General features: G+C 36.6%; 1 protein-coding gene across 1 annotated transcript in view; it reads left to right on the top strand.

Annotated features, from left to right (window-relative positions):
• LRRC69 (leucine rich repeat containing 69) overlaps positions 1-26114 on the top strand; it is a 132376-nt gene that overhangs the window by 7874 nt on the left and 98388 nt on the right. Inside the window, exons 2-3 of the mRNA XM_036741700.1 lie at positions 16768-16894; positions 24607-24679. Of these exons, the coding sequence (XP_036597595.1) occupies positions 16768-16894; positions 24607-24679 (200 nt within the window). The remainder of the gene's footprint in view (positions 1-16767; positions 16895-24606; positions 24680-26114) is intronic.

Genomic DNA, 26114 nt, shown 5'->3' with positions numbered 1-26114 from the left:
ACTAGTACCTTCTCTTATCCCATCTTCCCCTTCCTTTTCAGCTTTTTTTTCTAATGTGCCATCACTATCTACATTGTAAGCTCCTGGAGGACAGGAACTGATTTTTTTGAATTTATTCCCGATGCTTATCCCAGTGCCTGGAACATAGTAGGTATTTAATAAGTGTTTATTGACAATCCCTGAGGTACTGTGTTTATACTTCTCACATGCGCTTGTCATTTTCATACATCGAAAAAAATATTTCAGCTGTTTTCACAAATTTATCCCTCCAGTAGACTGCAATAACCATGAGAGTAGGAATCATACATTATTTATCTTTGAATATCTTTATTTTATCTTTGTATATTTTCCAGTACCTAGCATGATGTCTGCATGAAGCAGGTGCTTAATGAATATTTGTTAAAGGCTGGCACATGCTAGGATGGATATTGATAAGCTGGAGCATGTCCAGAGGAGGGTGACAAAGATGGTGAAAGTCTCGTAGCTCATGCCTTATAAGTAATGGGCATCACTGGCATTCATCCCACATTCATACTCTCTTGCCAATTATTTTTGAATTTATTTTTTAATTCTTTTTTTTAACCTTCATAACCTCTCTTATATACTTCCCATTCTCTCCACTCACAGTCACTTCACTAGTTTAGGCTCTCATCTCTTGCTTGCATTATGTTAATAGTCTTTTAACTGATCTTCCTGACTCAAATCTTTCCCTGTTGCAATCCACCCTCCATTTAACTGCCAAAGTGATTTTACTAAAGCCAACATCTAGCCATGTCATTCTCCTCAATCCTTAGATCAAACATAAAGTACTGTTTGGTATTTAAAGCTTTTCATAACTGGGCTCCTTGCAATCTTTCCAGTCTTCTCACCTTTTACTCTCCTCTATGCCTTCTAAGATCCAACCACACTGGTTTCCCTTTTGTTCTTTGACAATGACACTCCGTCTCCTGTCTTCATACCTTGTCACATGCCTAGAATACCCCTGGCTTCCATCAAGACTCATCTTGAATCCCATCTTTTGCATTTCTTTTCTGTGTCCCATCTCCCCGCCCCACCCCAGCTGCTAGTGCCTTCTTGTCTCAGGCTATCTTATGTCTACTCTGGCTCTGGGTTCACTCTCACAACTCCTACTGATACTTTTGGGTCAGGTCCACAGAGTTTGGCTAGGCTAGATCTCCCTTCATGCTTCTACAGGTAACCTGAGGGGTTAGAGGAGTTTCTCTAGTGCTATTGTTCATATGTCCACCATCCAGTATGTTCCTCCAATTAACATCTCTCTAATATAATTTAGCTCTCAGTATCAATCTCCCCAATATCATTTAGCTCTCAGTATCTCAATATTGACTTAATTAGCAACAGTTGTTTGTTCCTCAATTTCTATTAACAAATTACCATCAATTTAGCTTTACAAAGGGATATTTACTGAGTAGATATAGCAAGAACAGAAGCACAATATCGTCTGAAACTAGAAGCATATTATCTGCCTGTGGAGCAGATACTGTCTCTGTGTGAGGAAGCATCCTATCTCTGTTGGGTATAGACTCAAACTTCAAGTGGTAACTGCAGAAATTCTCTGCCTCTACTCACATTTATCAGAAATCGTCATTACAAATCATGGCTTAACTTACTGTATAGCTGTCTAGACTTAAGGAGGTAATGGAATAATTGTTAATAATATAGTTTAAGCTCTACACACTAAAAGTGTGTGCTGTGTCCATTTTCTTTTGGGGAGAGCTGGTTGTTAAACATTTGCCAGAATAACACTATTCTAAATGTATTGGAGCTGTCTTCCACTTGTAGTATAGGGATGTCATTTTGTGGCTTGAAGAGCCTTTCTTTTCTTCGCCCTTTTCTAAGGGAAACTTTAATTTTTGCTGGGGAGGAAGTAGAAAGTTGGGGCTACAGGCTAACAACTCTGCTCTCCATAGAGAGAGAGAGGGTACTGAACTACAATTATATCTATCTGTTCGCTTAAATATTAATTGTCTAGGGAAAGTGATTTTAGGTTCAAAGTAACTTCTGATTGCTGTTTTATTAATGGGGGAAACAGGATCTCAAACTTAATATTCAAGGCATGACCTCTTTCCCACTATCATTTCCACAATGATGGCTGGTTGTACCTCATGCTCGAAGAGGACCAAAATGACATTACTATGTTGGGGTAAGGTACAGTGTGCCTGACTGTGGCTGATCAGACCAACATGAGCTCAGAAGGCTCTACCGCAGGTTGGACACAAGTTGTCCATCAGTGGAAATGTATCTAAATTTGCGTATCTTATGTTTCTTTTGAGCTACTGCAACTCTGCTTCGCTTGATGTAGTTACACTATGCTGGATGGATGCCAGTGTTTCCCATGTCTCACAATCAATTCCAAAGTTCTTCAGAGAGACCTTGAGAGTGTCCTTCTATCACTTCTTCTGACCTGCTTGTGAGTGCTTGCCTTGTGTGAATCTTTTAGGTAAATGTACTTCTGGCATTTGAACAATGTGGCCAGCCCATCAGAGTTGCACTCTCTGCAGAGTTTAAATATTTGGAAGTTCAGCTTGAGAAAGGACCTCAGCGTCCAGTACGTTATCTTGCCAGGTGATCTTCAGAATCTTCCTAAGACATTTCAAATGGAATGAATTCAGTTTCCTGGTATGACACTGGTATACTGTCTAGGTTTCACAGGCATACAAAATGAGGTCAGCACAATGGCTCTATAGACTTTTGGTTTAGGCAATCTAATACCTCTTCTCTTCCACACTTTCCTTCAGAGCCTCCCAAACACATCAGACAATGTATATGTTAACCTTATCATCTATGTATACATGTCTGTAAAGTATTCTGCCAAGGTATGTGAAATTATCTACAGCATTCAAAATTCCTCCATTTGCTCTAACTGATGGTTCCATGTACGGATGGTGTGGTGCTGACTGGTGGTGAACCCCTATTTTGTTAAGCCAAAGTTAGCACAAGCAGCAGACAATCGTTGAATACTTTGTTGCATCTCAGCCTCCTAAGTTGCATTGAGTGCATAATCAACTAGATCATCTGTGAACAAAAAGTCATACAGGGACTCTCCCTCCACTTTAGTCTTGGCTTGCAGCCTTTCCAAGTGAAACAATTTACTGTCAGTATGGTAGCTGACCTTGATGCCATTTTCATCCTTGTCATCCAACAACATTGCAGAAAATATCATGCTAAAAAGTATAGGAGCAAGCACCCAGCCCTGCTTTGCTCTATAGGTGACTGGAAAAGCACGAGAGCATTGTCCATTATCCAGAACCTGAGCAAGCATGCCATCATGAAACTGAGGTACAATACTGAGGACCTCCTCTGGGCAGCCAAACGTTGCCATAATTTTCCACAAGCCCTCATGACTCAGTATCAAAGGCCTTGGTTAGATTGACAAATATATATAGACCTCTGTTCTGCTCCTGGAATCTCTCCTAGAGTTGTTGGGCAGCAAACACCATGTTGATTATTCTGTGGCTCTTTCTGAAGCTACACTGGCTCTTGTAGATGACTATCTTCCAGGTGAGGGATTAGCCAATTAGGGAGGACCCTTGTAAGAATCTTGCAAGCCATGACTAAGAAGGCTCCCCAACCCCTGATCCTTCCCCCCCATGATTGCCACAGGACAGCCTATTTTCCTTTTCCTTATAGAGCTGGACAATGGAGGCATCCTTGAACTCCTGGAGGATAACCTCCTCTTGCCATATAACCTGGAAAATTAGGTCCTTAAGTGAGGCCTTTGAACTGAATCTGCACTTAAGGACCTAGAAGGCCACATGTGGCCTTAAGGCCGCAGATTCCCTACCCCTGAGCTAATCCATACTACTCATCATTTTTTATACATGACATTTCATCTCCCACTTATGTTTCTTCATATTCCCCTTGTTTGGAGAATGTTCTCCTTCCTCTCCTCTGTTTCTCCAATGCTTAGCTCTCATCAAGACCTAGCTCACATAACATGATCTGTCTGGATTCTCCCAGCTCTTTGAGGGAAGGTAATGTTTTAATTTTTGTCTTTGTATTCCCAGTGTGTAGCACATGTTGCTAGCACATGGTGGAAGGTTACTATAAATGCTTGATGAATTATCAAATTAAATTAAATTCATAAGAGGTAATCAATTAAAAGTGTCATTACTATTGAATATATATATATATCTCTGGGCTATACTCCTGAATCTCTGGACTTTCCACAACATGCCTCCTAACCTTGAAAAGTATATTCTACCCTTGAGACCCTTTGCTCTGTTTGGTCCTTTCAAGAGTGACCTGGAGCCAGCTTGAACTTGGCTAGTTGATGGTTAAATTATTAGTGTGAGCATTTATACCTCCAAAATGAGCAAATGCTACAAATCAAGGCTTGATTATTTTGTTGATTGTCTACTGGGGGGCGGGGCGGGGGGACACATGTGGCCTTCTAGGTCCTCGGGTGAGGTCTTTTGATTGAGTCCAAGTTTTACAGAATAAATCCTTTTGTTAAGGGGATTTGTTCTGTGAAATTTGGATTCCGTCAAAGGGCCGCACTTGAGGACCTAGAGTGCAACATGTGGCCTCACTAGGTCCCCAACCCCTGGCTCTAGACCAAAGGTCAGCAAACAGCAGCACTGAGCTAAGAGTGGTTTTTACATTTTTAAATACAATTTTAAATATAATAAAACTTTATTTTAAAATGTAAAAACCATTCTCAATCCTAGGGCCACACAAAAAAGAGTCCAAAGGCTAGATTTGGCCAATGGATTATTGCTTGTAGATTCAAACTAGAGTTAAGAAGGTGATAAAGAAAATGTTAATAATGCGAATTAAACTCAAGTTTCAGAGAGCCTGTTGTTAAGCATTTATCAGCACATTCCTGGCTTGGTTCCTTCTAGAATCTCCGTTTTAAGGAAAGTGCCCGGGTGAGCCATGGCTTCATTCTTCTCCCAGCTCCTGTCTTTAACTCTTTAGACTTTCTCCTTTCCCCTACCCCTGTCTTAGGCTATCCAATTTCTTTTTATGTGTTATGTTCACTCAGAATGTAAACACCTTGAGACCAGTGACTGGATTTCTTTTTACTTATATTTGTTTTCCCAGCACTTAACATACATAGTCCTGGCGCATAGTAATTGCTTTCAAAGTGTGTGTTGACTTGATTTCACATTATATAAATTGGTTCTCCCTATTGGCACCAAAGAGAGGGTTATCATGGAAAGAGAAAACATCCAAATGTCTTACAAGACAATGGGGTGTATTCTAAGGTTCCTAAAGAAATCTGGGCAGAGGCAAAGCAGACCAGAGAGAGGTGCTTTTGGAGATGTCCTCCAAAGTGATTAAGCTGAAAAGTATGTAGTGTGTACATGTTGTTTTCAGAGGGCTGGTTATTGAACATTTGCCAGCATAACCCTGTTCTAAGTGTATGGGACTATCTTCCACTTACAGCATGAAGGTGTCATTGTTTGACTTGAAGGGTGTTATGGTCAGACCTGTACTTTAGGAGTATCATTTTGGCAGCTATGGGGAGACTGGATTGGTGAGGGGAGAGACTGGATCTAGAGAGACCAATTAGGAGGCCATTGCCGTTCTGTTCACTAATCATCTAATTAGTAATGGAGACCTTTGGAAGTTAAGTATCTCTCTCTCTCTCTCTCTCTCTCTCTCTCTCTCTCTCTCTCTCTCTTCCCTTCTATTGTTTGAATTCATAAAAGGATACAAGCAAGTGAATGGATAAAAAAAAAAAGTATTCATTCAGCAGTTATTATGAAGGCATCTAGGTAGCACATTAGATAGTGCTAGGCCTAGAGTCAGGAAGACTCATATTCCTGAGTTCAAATTTGGCCTCAGATATTTACTAACTGTGTGACCCTGGGCAAGTCGCTTAATCCTGTTTGCCTCATTTCCTTATCTGTAAAATGGGCTGGAGAAGGAAATGGCAAACCACTCCAGTACCTTTGCAAAGAAAACTCCAAATGGGGTCATGAAGAGGTAGACATGATTGAAAACGACTGAATAACAAACAAACACTTAACATATACAAAGCATTGTGCCAAGCAGTAGGAGCACAAATAGGAAAACAAGACAGTCTCTGCACTCAGTGAGCTCACCTTTTAATGAGGAGAAAAAACACACGTTGTAGGGTTCAGCTGTGGTGAGGAAGGAAAGGGCCAAGTGTTCTTTAGGGCATCTCAATAGGACAGAGGGTAAGGCTCAGTGGTCTTGGTATATGAGGGATGTGATTATTGCCTTTATGGAGGGTCTGACATGTGGAAGAGAGATTAGATTTGTTCTACTTGGCTCTAGAAAACATAAGTAAGAACATCGGGGAAAATTTCCAGACAGAGTTGTCTAAAAGTGGAGGGGACTGACTGGTGGACTGACCTTTTGCCAGGAATGTTGCTGAAGGAATTCCTGGGTTCAGGTTGTATGTGATGGGCTCTGAGGCCTCTTCCAGTTCTCATATTCTGTGAGTTTAAATACTCTTTCACTACTTTCAATAAGCCATTATTTGAATAAAGCCTGAGCATCATCCTCAGAGACACCCTCCTTCTGCAGGTGTCTCTGACTTCAGGATTACATTTATCTATAAAGTACAAGTTCTTTAGGTTTTGGTTCTTTTGTTTCCTTTAAGTCTCTGTTCAGCCACCAAAGTCCGTGCTGACCATGTCAACACCCCCCTCATCCCCACCATAAACTCCAGTGGCTCCCTATTGCCTCCAAGGTCAAATACAAATTCTCTGTTTAAAGGCCTTCGTAACCTGTTTCCTTCTTACCTTTCCAGTCTGCTTATACCTTAATCTCTAACATGTACTCATTGATTTAGTGCCACTGCCCTCCTGGTGGTTCCAGGAACTAGATAGATAATACATTTCTTGGTTCTAGGCATTTTCTTTGGCATTTTCTCCACTCCTGGAATGCTCCCCCTCCTGAATTCCACCTACTGATTGACCTCCCTGGCTTCCTTCAGGTCTCAGTTAAAATCCCATCATCTACAGAAAGCCTTTCCCAACCCCTCTTAATTATAGTTCCTTCTTTTTTTAATTATTTCATAGTTATCCTGTATATAGCTTGTTGTTACAGATTTGTTTGCTTGTTGTCTCCATTAGGCAACTCTCTAAAATTATGATTTTCAGAAAAGATGCTGACATGCATTGGTGGACGGAATTTCTTCTCCCAGAAGTTCCCTGTAAAAATGAAATCACAGATCCAGTCTCTGTCCCTATTAGCTACCCAAATGATTCCCATGGGTCAGATGGTGAAACCATTCACTTGCTTCTCTTAATTTAAAACATTTTAACTTTCAAACACATTCAGTTTACCAGATCTAGTATGACTCATTGGGGCCCCTTATGTATTTCACTGGACCACCATCACTGGATGACAGCTATGCATTTATCACTACATCTAGAAAAGGGAAAGGAAGATACCTCCCACTATGAAGAGAGAATCAGAAAAATCACAGACTCTGGATTATCTCTCTTCATGGGGAATGACAACATATAATTTTTTAAACTTGGTCTTTATGACAGAAACAAGACCTCCAGGATCGTAGGAATTACTGTGCTTTGTTCAGATTCATAGAAATCCTTAGAAGAAGAGCATATAACCTTCACCAATAGTGTTAGGGAAAGAAATGTAGTAGCCTCTATTGTAAAAATTTGCCTATTATTTTATATGAGTTTTAATTCATTTATCTGTTACTAATAAAAGCCAGGGTGGGTGGCATTTTTAATTTTAATCTCGAATTGCTTAAACAATTAGATTTAGAGCTGGAAGGGACTTTAGAGGTTATCTAATCTAATCCTTTTATTATTTTCCAGATGAGGAACCTGAAACCATTCCTTTAACCTGAGTAGTTAGATGACTTTCCCAAGGTCACATAATAAGAGGCAGAGTCAGGATTTGAACCCAGGTCCTCTGACTCTAAATTCAGTATTCTTTCTGTTGCACCACACTGCAATTGTTTTGTTTCATTTTGTTTTGTTTTTTCATTCAGTAAATTCACTGGATAACCCCTTACCTTCAAATACTTCAAAATATGGAATTAGTAATAAATACAGAATAGTCATTTGTCTTTATTCATTCAATTCAATTCAACAAACATTTCTTAAGCATTTACTATGGGCCAGAAACTTCCTGTAAGAAAAAAATGAAAGTCTCTGCCCTCAGAGGCAGCTAGGTGGTACAGGTGGGTAGAGCCCAGGGCCTGGTGTCTGGAAGACCCGAGATCAAATCCAGCCTCAGACACTCACTAGCTATGTGACTCTGGGCAAGCCTCTGTCTGCCTCAGTTTCCTCAACTGTAAAATGAAAATAATAACACATCACAAGGTTGTTGTGAGGACCAAAAGAGATATAATAATAACAACTAACATTTCTATAATGCTTGCTATGTGCCAGGCACCATGCTAAGCACTTTGTAATTATTATCTCATTTGAGATATTTATTACTTGGCATGTAATAGGTACTATATAAATGTTTATTCCCATCAAGGGAATTAATGAAAAGAAATGCTGGAGAAGGTGGCCTAGCCATACCAGATCTTAACTACCTGGTACTGGCTAAGAGAGTGGTGCATCAGTGGAATAGGTTAGATACACAAGATGCAGTAATCACTGACTATAGCAATCTACTGTTTGGTAAACTGAAAGACTGCAGGTTCTAGGATAAAAACTCACTATTTGACAAAAACTGCTGGAGAAACTGGAAAATAGTATGGCAGAAGTTGGGCATAGACCAACATCTTACACTATATACCAAGATTAGGTCAAAACAGGTACACAATTTAGACATAAAGGGTGAAACTACAAGCAAATTAGGAGAGCAAGGAATAGGTCACCTGCTAGATCTATGGAGAAGGGAAGAATTTATGACTACACAAGAGACAGAAAACATTACGAAATGCAAAATGGATAATTTTGATTACTTGAAAAGGTTTTGTACAAAGCCAATGCAACCAAGATTACAAGAGAAGCAGAAAGCTGGGAAACAATTTTACAGCCAGTGTCTCTGATAAAGGCCCCATTTCTAAAAATAGAGAACTGAGCCAAATCTATAAGAATATAAGTCATTTCTCCAGTCGATAAATGGTCAAATGATATGAACAGGCAGTTTTCAGATGAAGAAATTAAAGCTATCTATAGTCATATGAAAAAATGCTCTGTCACTATTGATTAGAGAAATGCAAATTAAAACGACTCTGAGGTACCCATCATACCTATCAAATTGTCTAACATGACAAAACAGGAAAATGAAAAATGCTGGAGAAGATGTGGGAAAATTGGAACACTAATGCATTATTGGTGGAGTTGTGAACTGATTCAACCATTCTGGAGAGCAATTTGGAATTATGCCCAAAGGGCTATAAAGCTGTGCATACCCTTTGATCCAGCAATACCACTATTGGTCTGTATCCCAAAGAAATCATAAAAAAGGGAAAAGGACCCACATGTACAAAAATATTTATAGCAGCTCTTTTTGTGGTGTCAAAGAGCTAGAAATTGAGGGGATGCCCATCAATTGAGGAATGGCTAAACAAGTTGTGGTATTTGAATGTAATGGAATACTATTGTTCTGTAAGAAATGATGAGCAAGCAGATTTCAGAAAAACCTGGCAAGACTTACATGAATTGATGCTGAGTGAAGTGAGCAGAACCAGGAGAACATTGTACACAGTAATGGCAACATTGTATGACAACCTTGTGTGTTAGACTTAGCTGTTTAGGGCAATGCAATGATCTTAGACAATTCCAAGAGACTCATGATGGAAAATGCTATCCACATCCAGAGAAAGAACTATGGAGTCTAAATGCAGATTGAAGCATACTATTTTCTCTCTCTTACTATTCCAATCTATGCTCCAGCTAAGCATCATTATTTGTTCTTCCTGAAACATTTCCTGTAATTTCCATCCTCAATGGCTATGCTCACACCATTCCCTTTGCTTAGAATACACTTCTTCACAGCCCTCCATAATTCTTTCACAGCCTTCAAAGCCAAGATAAAATGTCACATTTCTCCATGATATTTTTTAACCCTTTCACTCCTAAGTTATTGTTCTCTCTTCTTAATCAACACATTCACATCATATTTTAGAGATATTCATGTACTAAAGTTGGGTTGTAGTATATCCTCATGGAGGGGTTAGCATGTGCCTTAACCACTTCCAAGGAAACAGCTCAGTAGTCAAGGACTTGGGTGCTTTGAATTGACAAAATAATTCACAATAATTGGCCAATGAGCAGGAAGAGCTATCTTTAAAAGGGATGGACTGACTTCTGGGAGCCAAGATGGCAGAGTATGCAGTAAGTTGCTCTCACTCTCACTTACAGACCTTGAAAAACCCAGAAAATACCACCCCAATAAAAATCCTGGAACAGCGGAGCCAGCATAAAGACAGGGTGCGGTAGTTTTTTAGCTCGTGAGGCTAGGTGGGTTCAAAGGAAAAATTCTTCTTGCTGTGGCTGAAAGGGACCAACACAGGATGCAAAGTGTTCCAGTAAGCCAGTGACAAGCTCTACCTCAGCAAATAAGCAGGAGATCCTGAGCCCCATGGTGGTGGAGCAGGCAAGCACCAACACCAGGACCCCCATGAGGGCACAAACAGGGGAATCGGCAGACACCAGCACGGAAAACCACCACTTACACCAGTGGCTGAGCCTATCCGTGCTCTAGCACTGCCCCCCCCGAGGAGGTTACCTCCAGTGGCTAGATCACCCCACCCCACACCTCACCCCATGAGCTTTAGTGTAACCCTGGGAAACACAGAAAACCCCACCTGGCTTCAGCATACACTAGCCACCACCACCAGCTCCAGCTCAGTACCAGGTAAATGACAGCCTCTACAGCCTCCAGCTGCCAGAACCTGAGGCCCCAGTACACAAAGCCAGCAACGAGGCCCCTAGCCCTCAGCACAAGAAGTGTGGGACAGTACCCACTGTGCCCTAGAAGCAGAGATCAACTTTAAAAGCCAGGAAAAAAGCAAACACCATGAGCAAGAAGTAGCATAGAAAAACAAACATCATAGATTTTTACTACCAGGACAGGGAAGTTCAAAATACAAATTCAGAAGAGGACAGCATTGTCACTATACCCACATCTGAAACCTCAAAGGGAAACATGAACTGGTCTCAAGCTCAAAAAGCCTTGAAAGAGCTCAAGAAGGATTTTAAAAGTCAAATTAGGGAAGTAGAAGAAAAATTGAACAATTCCTTTAAAAATACAATTGACAAAGTGAAAAAAAATCACTGAAGAAAACAATTCCTTAAAAAGTAGCATTGGCCAAATGCAAAAGTTAACTGAAGAAAACAATTCGTTAAAAATTAGAATTGGATAAGTTGAAGCTAATGCCTCTGTGAGACTTCAAGAATCAGTCAAACAAAATCAAAAGAATGAAAAAAATAGAAGTTAAATACCTCATTGGAAAAAAAAAAACTGACCTGGAAAATAGATCCAGGGGAGATAATTTAAGAATTATTGGTCTACCTGAAAGGCATGATGAAAAAAGGAGGCTGGACAGCATCTTCCAAGAAATCATCAAGGAAAACTTCTCTGAGGTCCTAGAACTAGAGAGTAAAATAGTCGTCTAAAGGATCCACCAATCACCTCCTGAAAGAGATCCCGAACTGAAAACACCAAAGATTATAGCCAGATTCTAGAATTACCAGGTCAAGGAGAAAATACTGCAAGCAGCCAAAAAGAAATAATTCAAATATCATGGAACCACAGTCAGGATTATGTAGGACCTTGCAGCTTCTACACTGAAAGATTGGAGGGCTTGGAATATGCTATTCCATAAGGCAAAGAAGCTTGGATTATAACCAAGGATCAACTACCCAGCAAAACTGAGCATGATCTTTCAGGCAAGGAGATAAACATTTAATGAAATAGGGGACTTCCAAGCCTTCCTGATGAAAAGACCAGAGTTCAATGGAAAATTTGATCTTCAAATACAAGACTCGAGATGCATAAAAAGACAGACTTCTAGAATAAAATATTTTATGGCACATGTGAAAAAAGAGAACAAACCACCCTCATCTCTTTCATCTCTTCCCATCTATTGATCTTACCAAGGCTACTGAAGCTTATCTCTGAAGGGAGGTGTTTGTTGGAGAGAGAGCTGGTGCACTTATCTACCCTGAGAGTAATGGTACACTACAAGCACAAAGCAGACAAAGCACATATGTGAGCTTGAGGAAGTGTAGGCCTTGGCTTTGGGATTGGGGAGTGTCTTCTGTTTTATTTGTTTCCTAAGGTTACAGAATGGTAATCTTGAGATGGACATTTCCAGCTTTTTTTTATTGCCAGGAGAAAACATTGTTTTATTTGTTAGAAATCATCTTTGGATACCAACCATATCCCCTGGGTTCTTTGCTTTAGTTTTGGTTTTTGTTTTTGTAATTTTTTTATTTTAAACTTAGATACAAAATGAGAAAAGAAAAAAAAATTGCCATGTACACAGCAGACCATAAGATTCAATATAAAACAATAAATTTCCATTTCAAGAAAGCCTATATAATAAATACTTCCCATTGTTTTCAAAGCTGTCCAGCTTTTCTTTGCTTCCTTGTTGGTTTTCTTTGTTCTGTGCTGTGCACTTCTTACTTTATTTTTCCCCCCTACATCTACCACCCAAAGAAGGTGACAATTTGGATATTTATACATATACATAGATAGCAATAAACATACATATATACATATACACTCATACACATACATGTAAGTCTAATATGCTTGCTTCCTTCTATCGTCTGTTTCTCTAAAGGTAGATAGCATCTTCCTTCATAAGTCCAAATCTTTCCATGTTTTTCTAAGTCAACCAGCTCATCATTCCTATAGCACTGCTGTATTCCAACCTGATCACATCTTATCTGAGAGATTATGAGTTTTTTCAACAATTTTCTGCAGTCCTTCTATTCTTGGCTATGTAGGTTTTATTTATGCAAGAAATTTTTAATTTAAAATAATCAAAATTATCCTTTTTATACTTTAACAATGTTTTCACCTTTTAATATAGTTTAAGATCAGAAACTGCTGAATATACTTCCTTTACATCTTTTTTCCATGACCTTTTGTTCTTCCAAATGAACTTTGTTATTTTTTGTAACTCAGTAAAATAATTTTTTAGTAATTTAATTGTAATGACATTGAATAAATAGATTAATTAGGTAAAAATGTCATTTTAAAAATTATATTGGCTTTACCTACCCATGAACAATAAATATTACTTCAATTATTTAGATCTGAGTTTATCTGTATAAAAAGTATTTTATGTTTCTGTTCCTTCAATTCCTGTGTCTCTTTTGGCCCGTATATATTCAGGTATTTTGTACTGTCTAAGCATTTTAATTGGTCTAAAACAATATTGAATAATATTGGTGGCACATAGTATAGCTTCTCTATTTTTCACTTTCGATTAAATCTATTTTAACTTTAACTTTGGCTGAGATCATGATTACTATCCCTGCTTTTTTTACACACTAAATTCTACTCCTGCCCCTTATTTTATCTTTGTGTGTATCTCTCATTTTTATAATGTTTCCTGAAAGCAGCATATTGTTGAATTTAGATTTTTAATCTATCTATTCACATTTTAGGAGTATATTCATCCCATTAGTGTTCTTAGCTACTTGTGTATTTTCCTCCTTCCTATTTTTCCTCACTATCCTTCTCACCCTGTTTATCCTATCCTTCCTCACTCCTCTGCTTTACTTCTAGCCACTGCCTTGCCCTCCTATTCTTTAACCTCCCTCCCTCCGAGAATCCCTCCCTTATCCTCCCCCCATCCTCTTGCAGTCTTGTTTATTTCTGAATTTAGAAGACTTTCATACATACATATACATATATATATATATATATATATTGTTTCCTCTTCAATTGTTTCAACAATCGAGCTAGCAGCTGTTGTGGGGGTGAAAGACCAACACAAGCCCAACAACAAGGATTCTACCAGCATGCTGCAAAAGCCCAGGTTCTTTTGATCTGCTTTACTAAGAAAAGCAACGTTAAGGGGTTAACGAGTCTACTTTAATTCCACATACAAATACCATTTACTTAGTTCAGGGGAAAAAGACAGCACCCTGAACTTCAGAATAAATACAAACAAATTACAAACATCAACAAACAGACCCAATACAATTCATAGTTACCAACAGCCCAGGAGCTCATAACAAGGGCTGGCCCGGAGTCACTCATGCCACCATGGCTGTGGGCAAGAGCTCTGAAAAAGGGAATGCCAACCCCTGTTTTTACATCTTTTTAAGGGTCAAGGGTGAGTCACACATGAGACTCACCCATGTGACTTAGAATCGTCACAAAGAGCAACTTAAACCCACGTGGTCTAAAAGCCTCTGATGTCCCAAACATGTCACTCAAACTCATGTGTAAACTAGGCTCTCCCCTGAGGCAAGGAGGTCACCAAGGACTCCCAATCTAATCAAGGGAACAAAGGCCAAACTCTTCAAGGGGACTTGGTTGAACTGAATGCTAAGAGCCCATTTTGTTTACCAACAAACATATCAACCCATTCCTGTTAATCTACATATGCTTCTATGCTGTGTCCCTCCTTGTCCTGTTCCCTTACCCTCTTATTTCTTTATACATTTAGAAGACTTTTATGCTCTTCTAAAAGTATGTGTTTTTCTCTCTTTAACCCACATCTGATGTGAGTAGGGGTCCAGCACTACCAGCCCTTCTCCTCCATCTGATTCCTCTCTATCAGTTTTTCCTCTCAAACTTCATTTGCATAAGAAAATTACTCTTTTTACCTTTTCCTCCACCATTTTGCTGTTTAGAATCACGTCATACTCAGCTGTAACCCAAGTTTTCTTTCAAACTAACCAATTACTAATGACAATCTTAGGCATACTGTTTACATTTCCATGTATAAAAAATAAACCATTTGTCCTTATTGAGTCCCTTGTAATTGGTCTTTGATGTTTTCATTATATTTCTCCTGGATCTTGTATGTCAAATTTTCTATTAAGTTCTGTTCTTTTTATGAAAAAGTCATGAAAGTCTATCAATTCATTGAATATCCTTTTTTTCATTTAGGATTATAGTTAACTTTGATGGGTATGATATTTTTGGCTACAGCTCCAGTTCTTTTGATCTTCAAGACCTGTGATCTTTTAGTGTAGCCACTGCTAGGTCTTGTGTAATTTTAATTGTGGCTCCAGGGTATTTGAAGTTTTTTCCTTGTTGCTTATATTTTCTCCTTAACCTTGGGGTTTTGGAATTTGGCTATGATATTCCTGTTGTTTAGGTGGGGATTGTTTAATTTTTTCCATTTCATTTTCCCCTCTTGTTCTAAAACTTCAGGGAAGTTTTCTTTAATTATTTCTTGTATTAGTGTATCAAGATTCTTTTTTTTGATAGTAACTTTCATGTAGTCTGATTATTCTTATGTTTTCTCTTCTTGATCTGTTTTCCAGATTAGTCGTTTTCCATATGAGATGTTTCACATTCTCATCTATTTTTCATTCTTTTGTTTTATTATTTCTTGGTCTTTGATAACGTCATTGCCTTCCCCTTGCCTAATTCTAGTTTTCAAGGAGTTGTTTTTTCCCTTAAGACTCTGAATCTCCTTTTCCATTTGGGTCACTTTCTGTTCATAATGTCCTTGGTTTTCTTGGATTGTTCTTATTTTTAAAAAAATTCTCAATCTCTTTTATTTGGTTTTTAAAGTCTTTTTTTGAGTTCTTCTAAGAATTCTTTTTGGGCCAGTGACCATTTCTAGCTTTGGAAGCAGGTTGAGAATTCAAGAGGTAAGAGATACTAAGTTCTTTGGTTAGAGATGACTTATAGCAAGGGGAGTTTTTGTATAGGAGATGACCACTTATGGGGGAAAAGCTCAACTCCTGTCTTGGCTTGCTGGAAGACATGTACCTGGAGGGAATTTTTTGGACAATGCAGAGCTGAGGTGAAATGTGAAGTGCCCCATTTAGCACTCCTGAAAACTGCTTTATGTCTTGGTTTTAAGTCTCAAGCTCCCAGGGGAGTATAGTAGTAGTTATTATTTATTATATCCTGTGCATTTATTTTATGTAGAGGAAGTAATTAAGTATCTTATATTTGATTCATGATGTAAATTGAGTACCTTTTTATTTTCCCCTTTGGGGTACTATTTCTACAAGCTTTATTTTGTCTACTAGACTCTAAGTTCCTTGATTATAGAGACTTTTGTATTATTATTTGTATTTTCTGGGTTAGCAGAGTGGCTTGCACATAAGCATTTAATAAATATCTGTTAAGTTGAGTTGTTTTACCCAAGGACTGAAACAGAAACATTTGCCTTTTAAGTAACACAAGTAGTCCACAGAAGTTTACTTGAGTGCACTCTATCCTGAAGATCTCAATGACCCTGGTTTATTTCCTTAATTATAATAACTTCTATCTCCCGCTTGAGGTTCTAATAGTATTGTATTTGTGAATCCTTATATCATAAGAAGCTTGGCTAGCTCAAGTGAGCTATGAATCATTTATTTTCAAATGTCCTTGGAATTATTGGTTTATTACCTTATCTTAATAAAGTTTATTTCCTAATTAAAGAATTAAATAAAATTTTAATTGACATGAAGTTTTAAAAAATGAAATTCAAATGAATTTTTCTAAGAAGATAATCTGAAAAGCATGTGAAATGATAATTTATACTTATTTTTTTCCACAGAGAATTCAGAATCCTAAGAGAGGGTGAAAATGGAAGTTCTCAGCTATAATATTAAACAAAGCTAATTCATGTCTACTTATTTTCTTAATCTAAGATAGATACCATGTGAGTCCACTAAAATCTCTACCTGTTTGTAGTTGAAAAAACTAAATTTGGGAAACAATAAACTAGAAGAAGTTCCAGAAGAGCTGATGTACCTTAAAAACCTGGAAATCCTCCATTTATTTGGAAATTTAATAAAGTCATTTTCACCTAAATCATTTGGTAAGTCAATATGAAAAAACTTTTAAAAACATATTAGTTTAACCATTAAAATCTAAGAATAGTACTAAAGGCATTGTATTTTTTTCAGTTTTCATCTTTTTATTCAAATGTTTATACATTCAGTTTTGTGAATATTTTATTTTTATTTTGGGGGGGGCTTCTTTGTTGTTGTGTTGTGTGCTTCTGAATGCCTGTTTCTAACAATATCAAGCAATTAGTAAATTTCCATTGCAGAATCTCTAATCTTTGATTTAAGTTAGGGGGATATCTACCCCAAGCATATGAAGACTTCCCCTGGTGGAATGAGCAGATGAAAACAACTTGTTCTAAAGGCCATGAAGGTAGTTGAAGCAGGTTCTGTGGAGCATTTAGAGCTTGGTCAGACATTGAAGATGCTAAGATCCTCCACTTGATCCTGAGCCATTGACATCTTGACTTTTGTTCTGTCACTTGGACTTTGATGATTCAGGAAGAGAGAGTAAGGCTGATGACTTTGCACAACTCTGCTTCACTTAAATTCAATTTATGGGCAAGTTAAGACATCACCCATCATCCACTATTTTCCAACATCATGATGTCCCCGATAGAAAAACCGATAGACACTATAGTAGATACTACAGGGTATCCATCCAAATCCATATTAAAATCTAGGCAACTAATATTCTTTATCCACTTGGTTTTTCCTTGTAGAAGGACAGACTGGAAACTCCTTTGAGTGATTGTTGATCTGATGTTTATTATCAGAGGGTTACTGAACAGAAATTTCTGTTGTTATAGTTTCCAAAAAATCATAAAGGATTTTGATATATATATGGAGATACTTCATTGTAAAAGAATCTGTAAGGGAGGAATTTAAGAGTCTATAAAGGTGTGATAAGCACAATAAGATCTTGTATTCTATACATCTTTCAGTTGTCAAACAGTAAGGAGTCATTGAATATCACCTGTGAAAGCCTGCTTGTTCCTTTCTAATATTCTAATTAAGGATGCTCTCAATCTGTGTATAGTTGATTCTTATAAAAATTTTGTGTAGATGGAAGAGTTGATATAGAGGTTGGCAGTTATCATTATTAATAAGGACTGATTTCTTTTTCTGTCATCAGGATCTTTCTCTCCTTCAGATTTCTTGTATATCAGTCCCCACCAAGTCTCTGACAAATGTTGCCTGCAGCATCAACCTCACAATTGTGTTGCCTCTCTTCTATATATGCTTAGTTTGATATGTCTGTTTTTCCTGTCCTCCTGTTCTCCTCACTGCCATTTCTATCTCCTCCGTAAACATACCTAAAACTGTGATGTTATTGTTCAAGTGTGGTCCTTCTACTGCATTGATGGAGGGACAACTTGTTATAATGATTTTTGCAAATCTTTTCCATTTTTCTTCTATTTATAGCTGTTGTTGCTTTTTCATTCTTGAATGCCTTTGGGATGCTTTTGCTTAACTTGGATAGCTTTGCAAGATATTTTTAAATTGATTTTGCTCACCATTGGCTTCTCTGTCTTTTAGAAGCATCATCTCAAAATTGCCCATCATCCTTCTGTGAAAGATTTACATTTTAATCCAGTGTTGACTTTGAAAGTTTACATTCTAATTTGGTGTTGCCTTTGGCAGCCACTTTTTTCCATTTGCAAGAGATTCAAATCCTTTATGACTAAATTGCATTCTGAGTTCTCTTAGTCTCCTAGTTGGAACAAATGATTTATTGTTAAACTTTTGTAAAAATTAATATAGTTGTTGATATAATTTATGTTGTTCATTTCCATTTTTTGATTTTCAATTATTCAAACAATTCAAGGTTATTTCAGTTGTACATTATATATTTTTCTCTGTGCTTTTTTAAAAAAACTTATTTCTGATCTTAGCTTTTATGAGTGTTCACAGATAGCTGATGATAAGTTTCTCAAGTCTTAATAGAGTATAACTCTTAGTAGGCTTGTTACATTTATCATTTAGTAGGATGTCATATGCAATTAAGAACATTTAGAAACCTATCCATAGGAATCTGTACTACATTTAAACTCTTTGTAGGACATTCTTCATAACATCAGCAAATATCTTAAGTATGTTTTCCTGTCTAGATTCATCATCATTTGATGTTCATATTCAGTGGAATGCTGAATAACATAATCTCTACAGTTTTATTTATCACAGAGACTTGTACTATTTTAACATATATATGAAGATAAATTTTTTAAGGAACAGCCTTTAAAATAGCATTTTGTGTTATTAAGTCAAATTTAGATACTGGAGTGGATCTGTAGTCTTGTAAATGTGGATATTCCTTTCAACAATGCAGATTGAAACCTGTACATTCCTGACTATCTTGTGTGTCTCATACATATCCTCTCATAAGTTCATGAGAGATGGGCCAGCCAATATGCTGAGGACTTTTTCTTTTGACATTGTGATGATACGAATGGAATAAATAGGCTGTCCATTAGTTATCCCTTGCTCACCAGTCTCTTTTTTTTTTTGCTCAGGTATTTAAGAATGTATTTTAATTGGTTCTGCTTCATAACTTATTTGTAATGTTTCAGCATGATCACACCAACCAAGCACCTCTTTATTGCTCTCTAGGTGATACATATTTTCAAGTCTTTGGGGAGGGTCATATTCCATGATTTGAAGGCATATAATCTGGTAGAATAGTAATATGAAAACTGGGCCTTTTTAAGGAGAAGTTTTTCATTAAAAGCTTTGCAGTTTTCCAAAAACTTTTGCAAATAATCCAGCCATCACTCTGTTATTTAATTCCATTTGTAATATATGTCTCTGTATATGTATAAGTGTGTTTACGTGTATCTATTTCTACATTGATTAATGAGCTTTACAAATATTCCAGATAGCTTTTTATAGTAGTCTGGAGAGCATTTAAATGGTTTTTTTTCTCATGTGGATGGTTAGACCAAACTCTTTTGAATGATTATGAATGCTCTGCAGTGTTTGGGACTCAATCAATCAACATTGTATTTGTTATCAGCAAATAAGAACACATCAAGGACTTCACTATAGGAAAATTTGCTTCAAATTGGGTTCTATACTAGATCTCCTCCATTACAATGGTGAACACATTTGTCAAGGATACATCTCCCCATTTTGTGTCTTGCCTGATAGTAATAACTAGAGAGTTATCAATTAAGGTTATCAGTATCATATATATTTAGAGAACCTTGTAAAATTTTGATATGTTGGTGGGAGGAAAAACCTTGTTTTGGGAAATCCTTTAAGGTGGTATCTTATCAAATTTTATTTTTAACTAACAAATAACAAACATAGTGGGATGTTTCAGTCAACTGATCATAAAGATGTAGACTATTACCTTCCAAAGACAGCTTATTCCTTTTGAATAAACATGTCAAGGATACTTTCAATATGAGTATGTACTATTTATTCTCATAAAATTTTATTTAGATTTATTTAGAAAATAAGCATGTAGGAGTATTTTCTCAGTCTCTTTATTTTTGTAGTAATAAGATTTGAGTTTTTCCCATACCTCTGGCATCTTCTCCTTCTTCAGATATTTTGAGAACTGATCCTTAACACTCTCACAATTGTGTTGTCTTGAACATGAACCTTCTCTGCATGCATATGGTGTGGTCCAGCTGTTTTTTTTCTATTTTTTTCACAATAGAGCTTTTTTTATAAGTGCATCTCAAACTGTGATGTTACAGTTTAAGTGTGGTACTACATTGTCCATGAGAGTGAAAAGAATTTGTTATAAAGTTATTGATCTTTTTCATGTTTGTTGTTTTTTAAAGTTTTTATTGATGTCTTCTATTTTTTTGTTACATCAATGTGCTTTCCTCCAGTATCCTTATTCCCAGAAAGCCATCCTGTATAACAAATAATATTTTAAAGATAAAAAATAGGAAAAAATCAGCATAACAAATCAACACATGGAAAAAATTTAAAATATGTGCAACACTAATGCATCTTCCACTTCTGCAAAGCGGGTTAAGTATCTTCTCATATCTCTTCTTCTGAATAATGTTTGTTTATTGTAATTTTGTAACATTTGCTTTTTTGTTCTTTCCATTTACATTGTTATAGTTATTTTGTATATTGTTTTCTTGACTCTACTTCCTTAACTCTGCATCTGTTCATATAGATCTTTCCAAATTTCTCTTTATTCATCTCCTTTCATTTTCATTCTTAAGGATGAATATGCTTAGTTGGGTCTTTTTCTTTAAATTGATTATTTTACTCCATCTTCTCCATTTTATAATACAGCATATAATCTTCCACCATCCTTTTCCATAAGATTTTAAAGAAGAATTTATATCATAACCTGTTGTTGCCCTTGATTGCCATAGTTCTGTAGGTGAAAAGTAAAGTTGTGTTTGCCAACTAAGGTGCTTTTTAGCACTTTAACTCTTTTGGTTTCTTTACTTATAGCGATTGATTTTATTAACTAAATTTCTGTATGAAGTAATTGCATTTGTTATCAAGTGTTTTTTCTTCCATCCATCTCTCATTTCTTGACATCAAAAATGTGTTTAAATAAGACAAACTGGAATTGTTTTAATTACACATTGTATTTTTTTCATTTTAATTCTTCTAGCTTTCTATTAATTTTAAAATATTTTATTTTCCCAATTACATGCAAAAACTATTAACATTCATTTCAAAAAAACTTTTGAGCTCTAAATTTTCTCCCTTCTTCCCTTCCTCCTTCATTGAGAAGATAAATAATGTGAAATAGGTTATACATATGGAGTCATGCAAAACATATTTCCATATTAGTCATGTTATAAAACACAGACTAAAAAACAAAACCAAAAACCCCTAAGAAAAATAAAGTTAAAAAAAATTTACTTTGATCTGCATTCAGACTACATTAGTTCTTTTTGTGGAGGTTTCTAGCATTTTTCATCATAAGTGCTTTGGAATTGTCTTAGATCATTGCATTGCTGAGAATAGCTAAGTCATTCACAGCTGGTCATCGTACAATATTGCTGCTACTCTGTACTTTCTTCTCCTGGTTCTTCTCACTTCACTTTGCATCAGTTTGTGTAAGTCTTTCCAGGTTTTTCTAAGAGCATGTTGCTCATCATTTCTTATAGCAAAATAGTATTCCATCATAATCATATACCACAACTTGTTCAGCCATTCTTTAATTGATAGGTAACCCCTCAATTTCCAATTCTTTGCCACCACCAAAATGAGTATTTTTGTACATATAGGTCCTTTTCTTATATCATCTTTGGAATATAGACATAACAGTGACATTACTGGGTCAAAGCATATGCACAGTTTTATAGCCTTTTTGGCATAGTTCCAAATTGCTCTCCAGAATGGTTGAATCAGTTTAGAACTCCATTAACAATGCATTAGTGTCCCAGTTTTCCCACTTGTCATTTTCCCTTTCTGTCATATTAGTCAATCCGACAGGTGTTGTTTTAATTTCATTTCTCTAATCAACAGTGATTTAGAGAATTTTTTTCATATGACTATAGATAGCTATATATTTGAGAAATGAAGCCTTTAACAGAGAAACTTGCTACAAATATTTTTCCACATTTATGATTACTGACTATCTTCCATCCCATTTTCAAGGAGAACCTAGGAATTATCCTTTTATTTAGCTGAGTCAAATGCTTTTTTTAATGATAATAAAAACAGATAACATTCCTATAGTGTTTACTATGTGCCAGGCACTGTGCTCAGCACTTTGCAAATACTATCTTATTTGATTCTCACAACAACCCTGGGAAGTAGGTGCTATATTATCTCTTTTACAGATGAGGAAATTGAGACAAACAGATGTTAAGTGACTTGCCTAGGGTCAATAAACTGGTAGATATCTGAGGCTGGATTTGAACTCAGAAAAATGAAAGGCTTCTTGACTCCAAGCCCAGTTCTCTATCCACTATGCCACCTAGCTGCCCTGAATCAATAAACAATGGTTATGGGGGAATCTTATATTTTCTGCACCTATTAGTCAGTTGGACTCTGCAAAATATCTAATGTTTTAGCTAGTGCTAGACTTTTAATTTTGTTATTTTTTTGGTTTGAAGGCACTAAGAATCTTCAATTTCTATGTTTTCTAGATTTAGGGATTGAGAGTCATTAAATCATTCAAGTTCTTTGGAAATTGCTTTAAGTATGTTGTATGAGCCAAGTTCTAATTATTTAGTCCTAGTTATCCAAAGGCAGACTATTCATAATTAAATGTATAACTCTCAAATATGGTTTTCCAGTTTACTTATTGACATCTCCAATTCTTTTTGTTTACCTTACTGGTCAGAAAAGCTCTCTGAAGCTCAAATACTTAAGTTCCTTTCAGGGAACTGTCTATTTGCTCAATAGAGTGACTTTTTGGGAAGAGTCAAACAGAAGCAAAATGAAGGGAAATGAACTCAGTTTTATAAAGCACTCAACATGCATCAACGCACTTGACAATCACAACCTCCACTGTGAGATAGATTCTATTATTATTCCCATTTTTGGAGGTGAGGGAAATTATAAGCCAAGATTAAATAGCTCCAGGTCATATGGATGAGGCAGGACTCAGATGCGGGTCTTCTTGACTGGGTTTAGTGGCTATCTATTAATCCGTATTGTCTCTTTGGCATCTTAGCAACTTCTTGGCTATTAGGATTTAGAATTGGAAAAGAACTTAGAAGTCATGTAGTCAAGTCCATTCATTTAATAGACAACAAAATTGAAGACTCAAAATGATAAACAGACTTTCCCCAAGTCACATAGGTAGTCAATAATTAAACATTTATTATGTACTTGCTATGTGCCAGGAACTGTGCTTAATGTTAAGGACATAAATATGAAAAAAAAGAAATTCTCTATCTTCAAGGAGCTTACAATCTATCGGGGAAAGACAAATTACAAAGCTAGAATTCAACCCCCAAGGTTCTGTGACTTCAAATATGAAGTTCTTCTACCCTTCCACTGATGGTTTTCATAGCAGGACTTCATTATTCTGTTACAAGTTAATTCCTGGAATATCAGGCATACCCTTATTTAAGTATAAGTTCAAAAGAACAAAACCAAATTGTTTTTCATTATTCATTATTTTGAATCATCTGCTCTGACATGCTCTCAGTGTAAATAATACTCAACATAGTCAAGCCCTGATTAAACATGTCTATTGAATGAATACTTCTAATATTTTAAAAATAACTATATAATATTTTTATGTAATACCAGATGCCTAGATGATGCAGTGGATAGAGTGCTGGGCCTGGAGTCAGGAAGATCTGAGTTCAAGTATGACCTCAGAAATTTACTAGCTGTGTGACCCTTGGCAAGTCACTTGACCCTGTTTGCCTTAGTTTCCTCACCTGTAAAATGAACTGGAGAAGGAAATGGCAAACTACTCTAGTGTCTTTGCCAAGAAAACCCCAAATGAGGTCACAAAGAGTCAGACATGACTGAATCAACTGAAAAGCAACGACATAATACCTTATAGGCAATTCTGCATGTTATTTCAACAATGAGGCTCAATGAGAACCCACTTGCTATGAAGAATTATATAACTTGTGAGACAGCAGATATATACTGGGTTTTTTGTTATCCAGGGTGGTAGAAAACGGATAATGAGAGACTTATCTTTAAGAAGTTCACTACAATTTGTTCTGTAAAAGAGAAGGAAAAAAGGGAAATAAAAGAAAAACATGGTTACTTCATTGAACCTATAGAAAATATAAATTGTGTTTACCCTTAATTTGCTAAAGGTTCATTCTTTTTTCAACAGATGGCTTAGAGAATTTGAACATTTTGAATATGAACAACAACAAGCTTAAAACAATTCCTCCAGAAATAAGCAGGTAGTTTTGTTTATAGTACAATTGCCTACTCCCTCCTCACTTTCCTCCCCTTGATTTTCTGTTGCAACTAATACTTGTGGGTAATATACACATACAAAGATCTGAAGAAGTGAGACAGATTATTCAGAAAAAATGAGAAACAACATGGCTTCATGGCCTAACGACAAAATTGGGCCTTTGAAATTCCCAGTTCTATTGCTAATTGTGTCCAATCCACTGATGCATGCTCAGTCTCTGTAGTTTCATGTTAGTTTACTATAAAGTAATGATGTTAGCACTTCTCTCACATAAAAATGAGCACTTTAAAGTATTGAGTTTGTTAAAAAAAAGTTAACATATTAAAACACAGGTTTCAAGAACCAGAGCATTATTTTTTAAACTCCACATTTTATTATCATTTTTTAAAAAAAGACTTTTCCTTATATTTTACATGTGTACCAGTCAGGTTGCCAATACAGCATCTTTCTCCAAACCAGCTGAGAGATTCCTCTTTCTGAAGGCCAAGCTCCCTCTTGGACTTTTTTACTGACAGATGGAGAGAGAGCCTTGTTTGGGGTTTACTTTGGAGATTCTTTTTATTGCCTTCTGAATAGAAACAGATGTATTACTAAGTAAGAACAACCAGATTTTTTTGAGACTAGAAGAAAATATGAACAGCCAAACAGCACAGGACATTCTACAGTACACTTAATCCATTCAGATAGCTTGCTTACACCGCTTGTCAATATATTTTGTTTTTTCCAACTATGTTCTTTTTTTCCTGGAGGGGGGACATAATCACATTTTGGTCAAATGTCACATGTAAGGCATTGGATACAATTAAGATCAACATCATCGATGCAGAAATAAAGTATGTTAATAAAAATGTTTGTACTCAGTTTACATACTTTTTTACTTCTTTTCCTGAACAATATATTTATGCATTATAATGATGGCATCCTGAGTTTCTGATTTTATGTTTTTAATCTTCAACAGTTAGTCCACAAACATTTATTAAGTGCTTACTGTGTGCCAGACACTGTGCTAAGGGCTAGGGATACAAAGGCAAACAAAAAGAAAGACAGTCCCTGCCCCCAAGGAGCATACATTCTAATGAGGGGAAGACAACAGACGAGGGCGTTGAAAAGTAGGAGGAGGTAGGAAGAGGAAGGTACCTGATGAGGGAGGGGTAAGATGGTGGTAATATGCGGAGAGTTAGAAGCAGATTCAGGAGAGGAATGAAGAGAGAAATGAAGAAAGGCTGGCTTGGGCTCCTCCCCAAAAGGAAACCCTGAGAAGAAACCACAAGTGGGAGAAGAAGGCACAAGAAGTGGAGGGGGTGTTCCAGGGTGAGAAGGCAGCTGAGTCTGAGGAGTCAGAAGCAGAACCAGGAAGAAGGCTGAGGAATAAGCATTTATTAAGCACTTATAAATTTTGAGATGCCAGGGGCACTGAC

This window comes from Trichosurus vulpecula, chromosome 1 (genome assembly GCF_011100635.1).
Source record: "Trichosurus vulpecula isolate mTriVul1 chromosome 1, mTriVul1.pri, whole genome shotgun sequence".
NCBI lineage: Eukaryota > Metazoa > Chordata > Mammalia > Diprotodontia > Phalangeridae > Trichosurus > Trichosurus vulpecula.
Note: the sequence above shows the minus strand (reverse complement) of the source record. Positions and strands in the feature narration are given on the sequence as shown.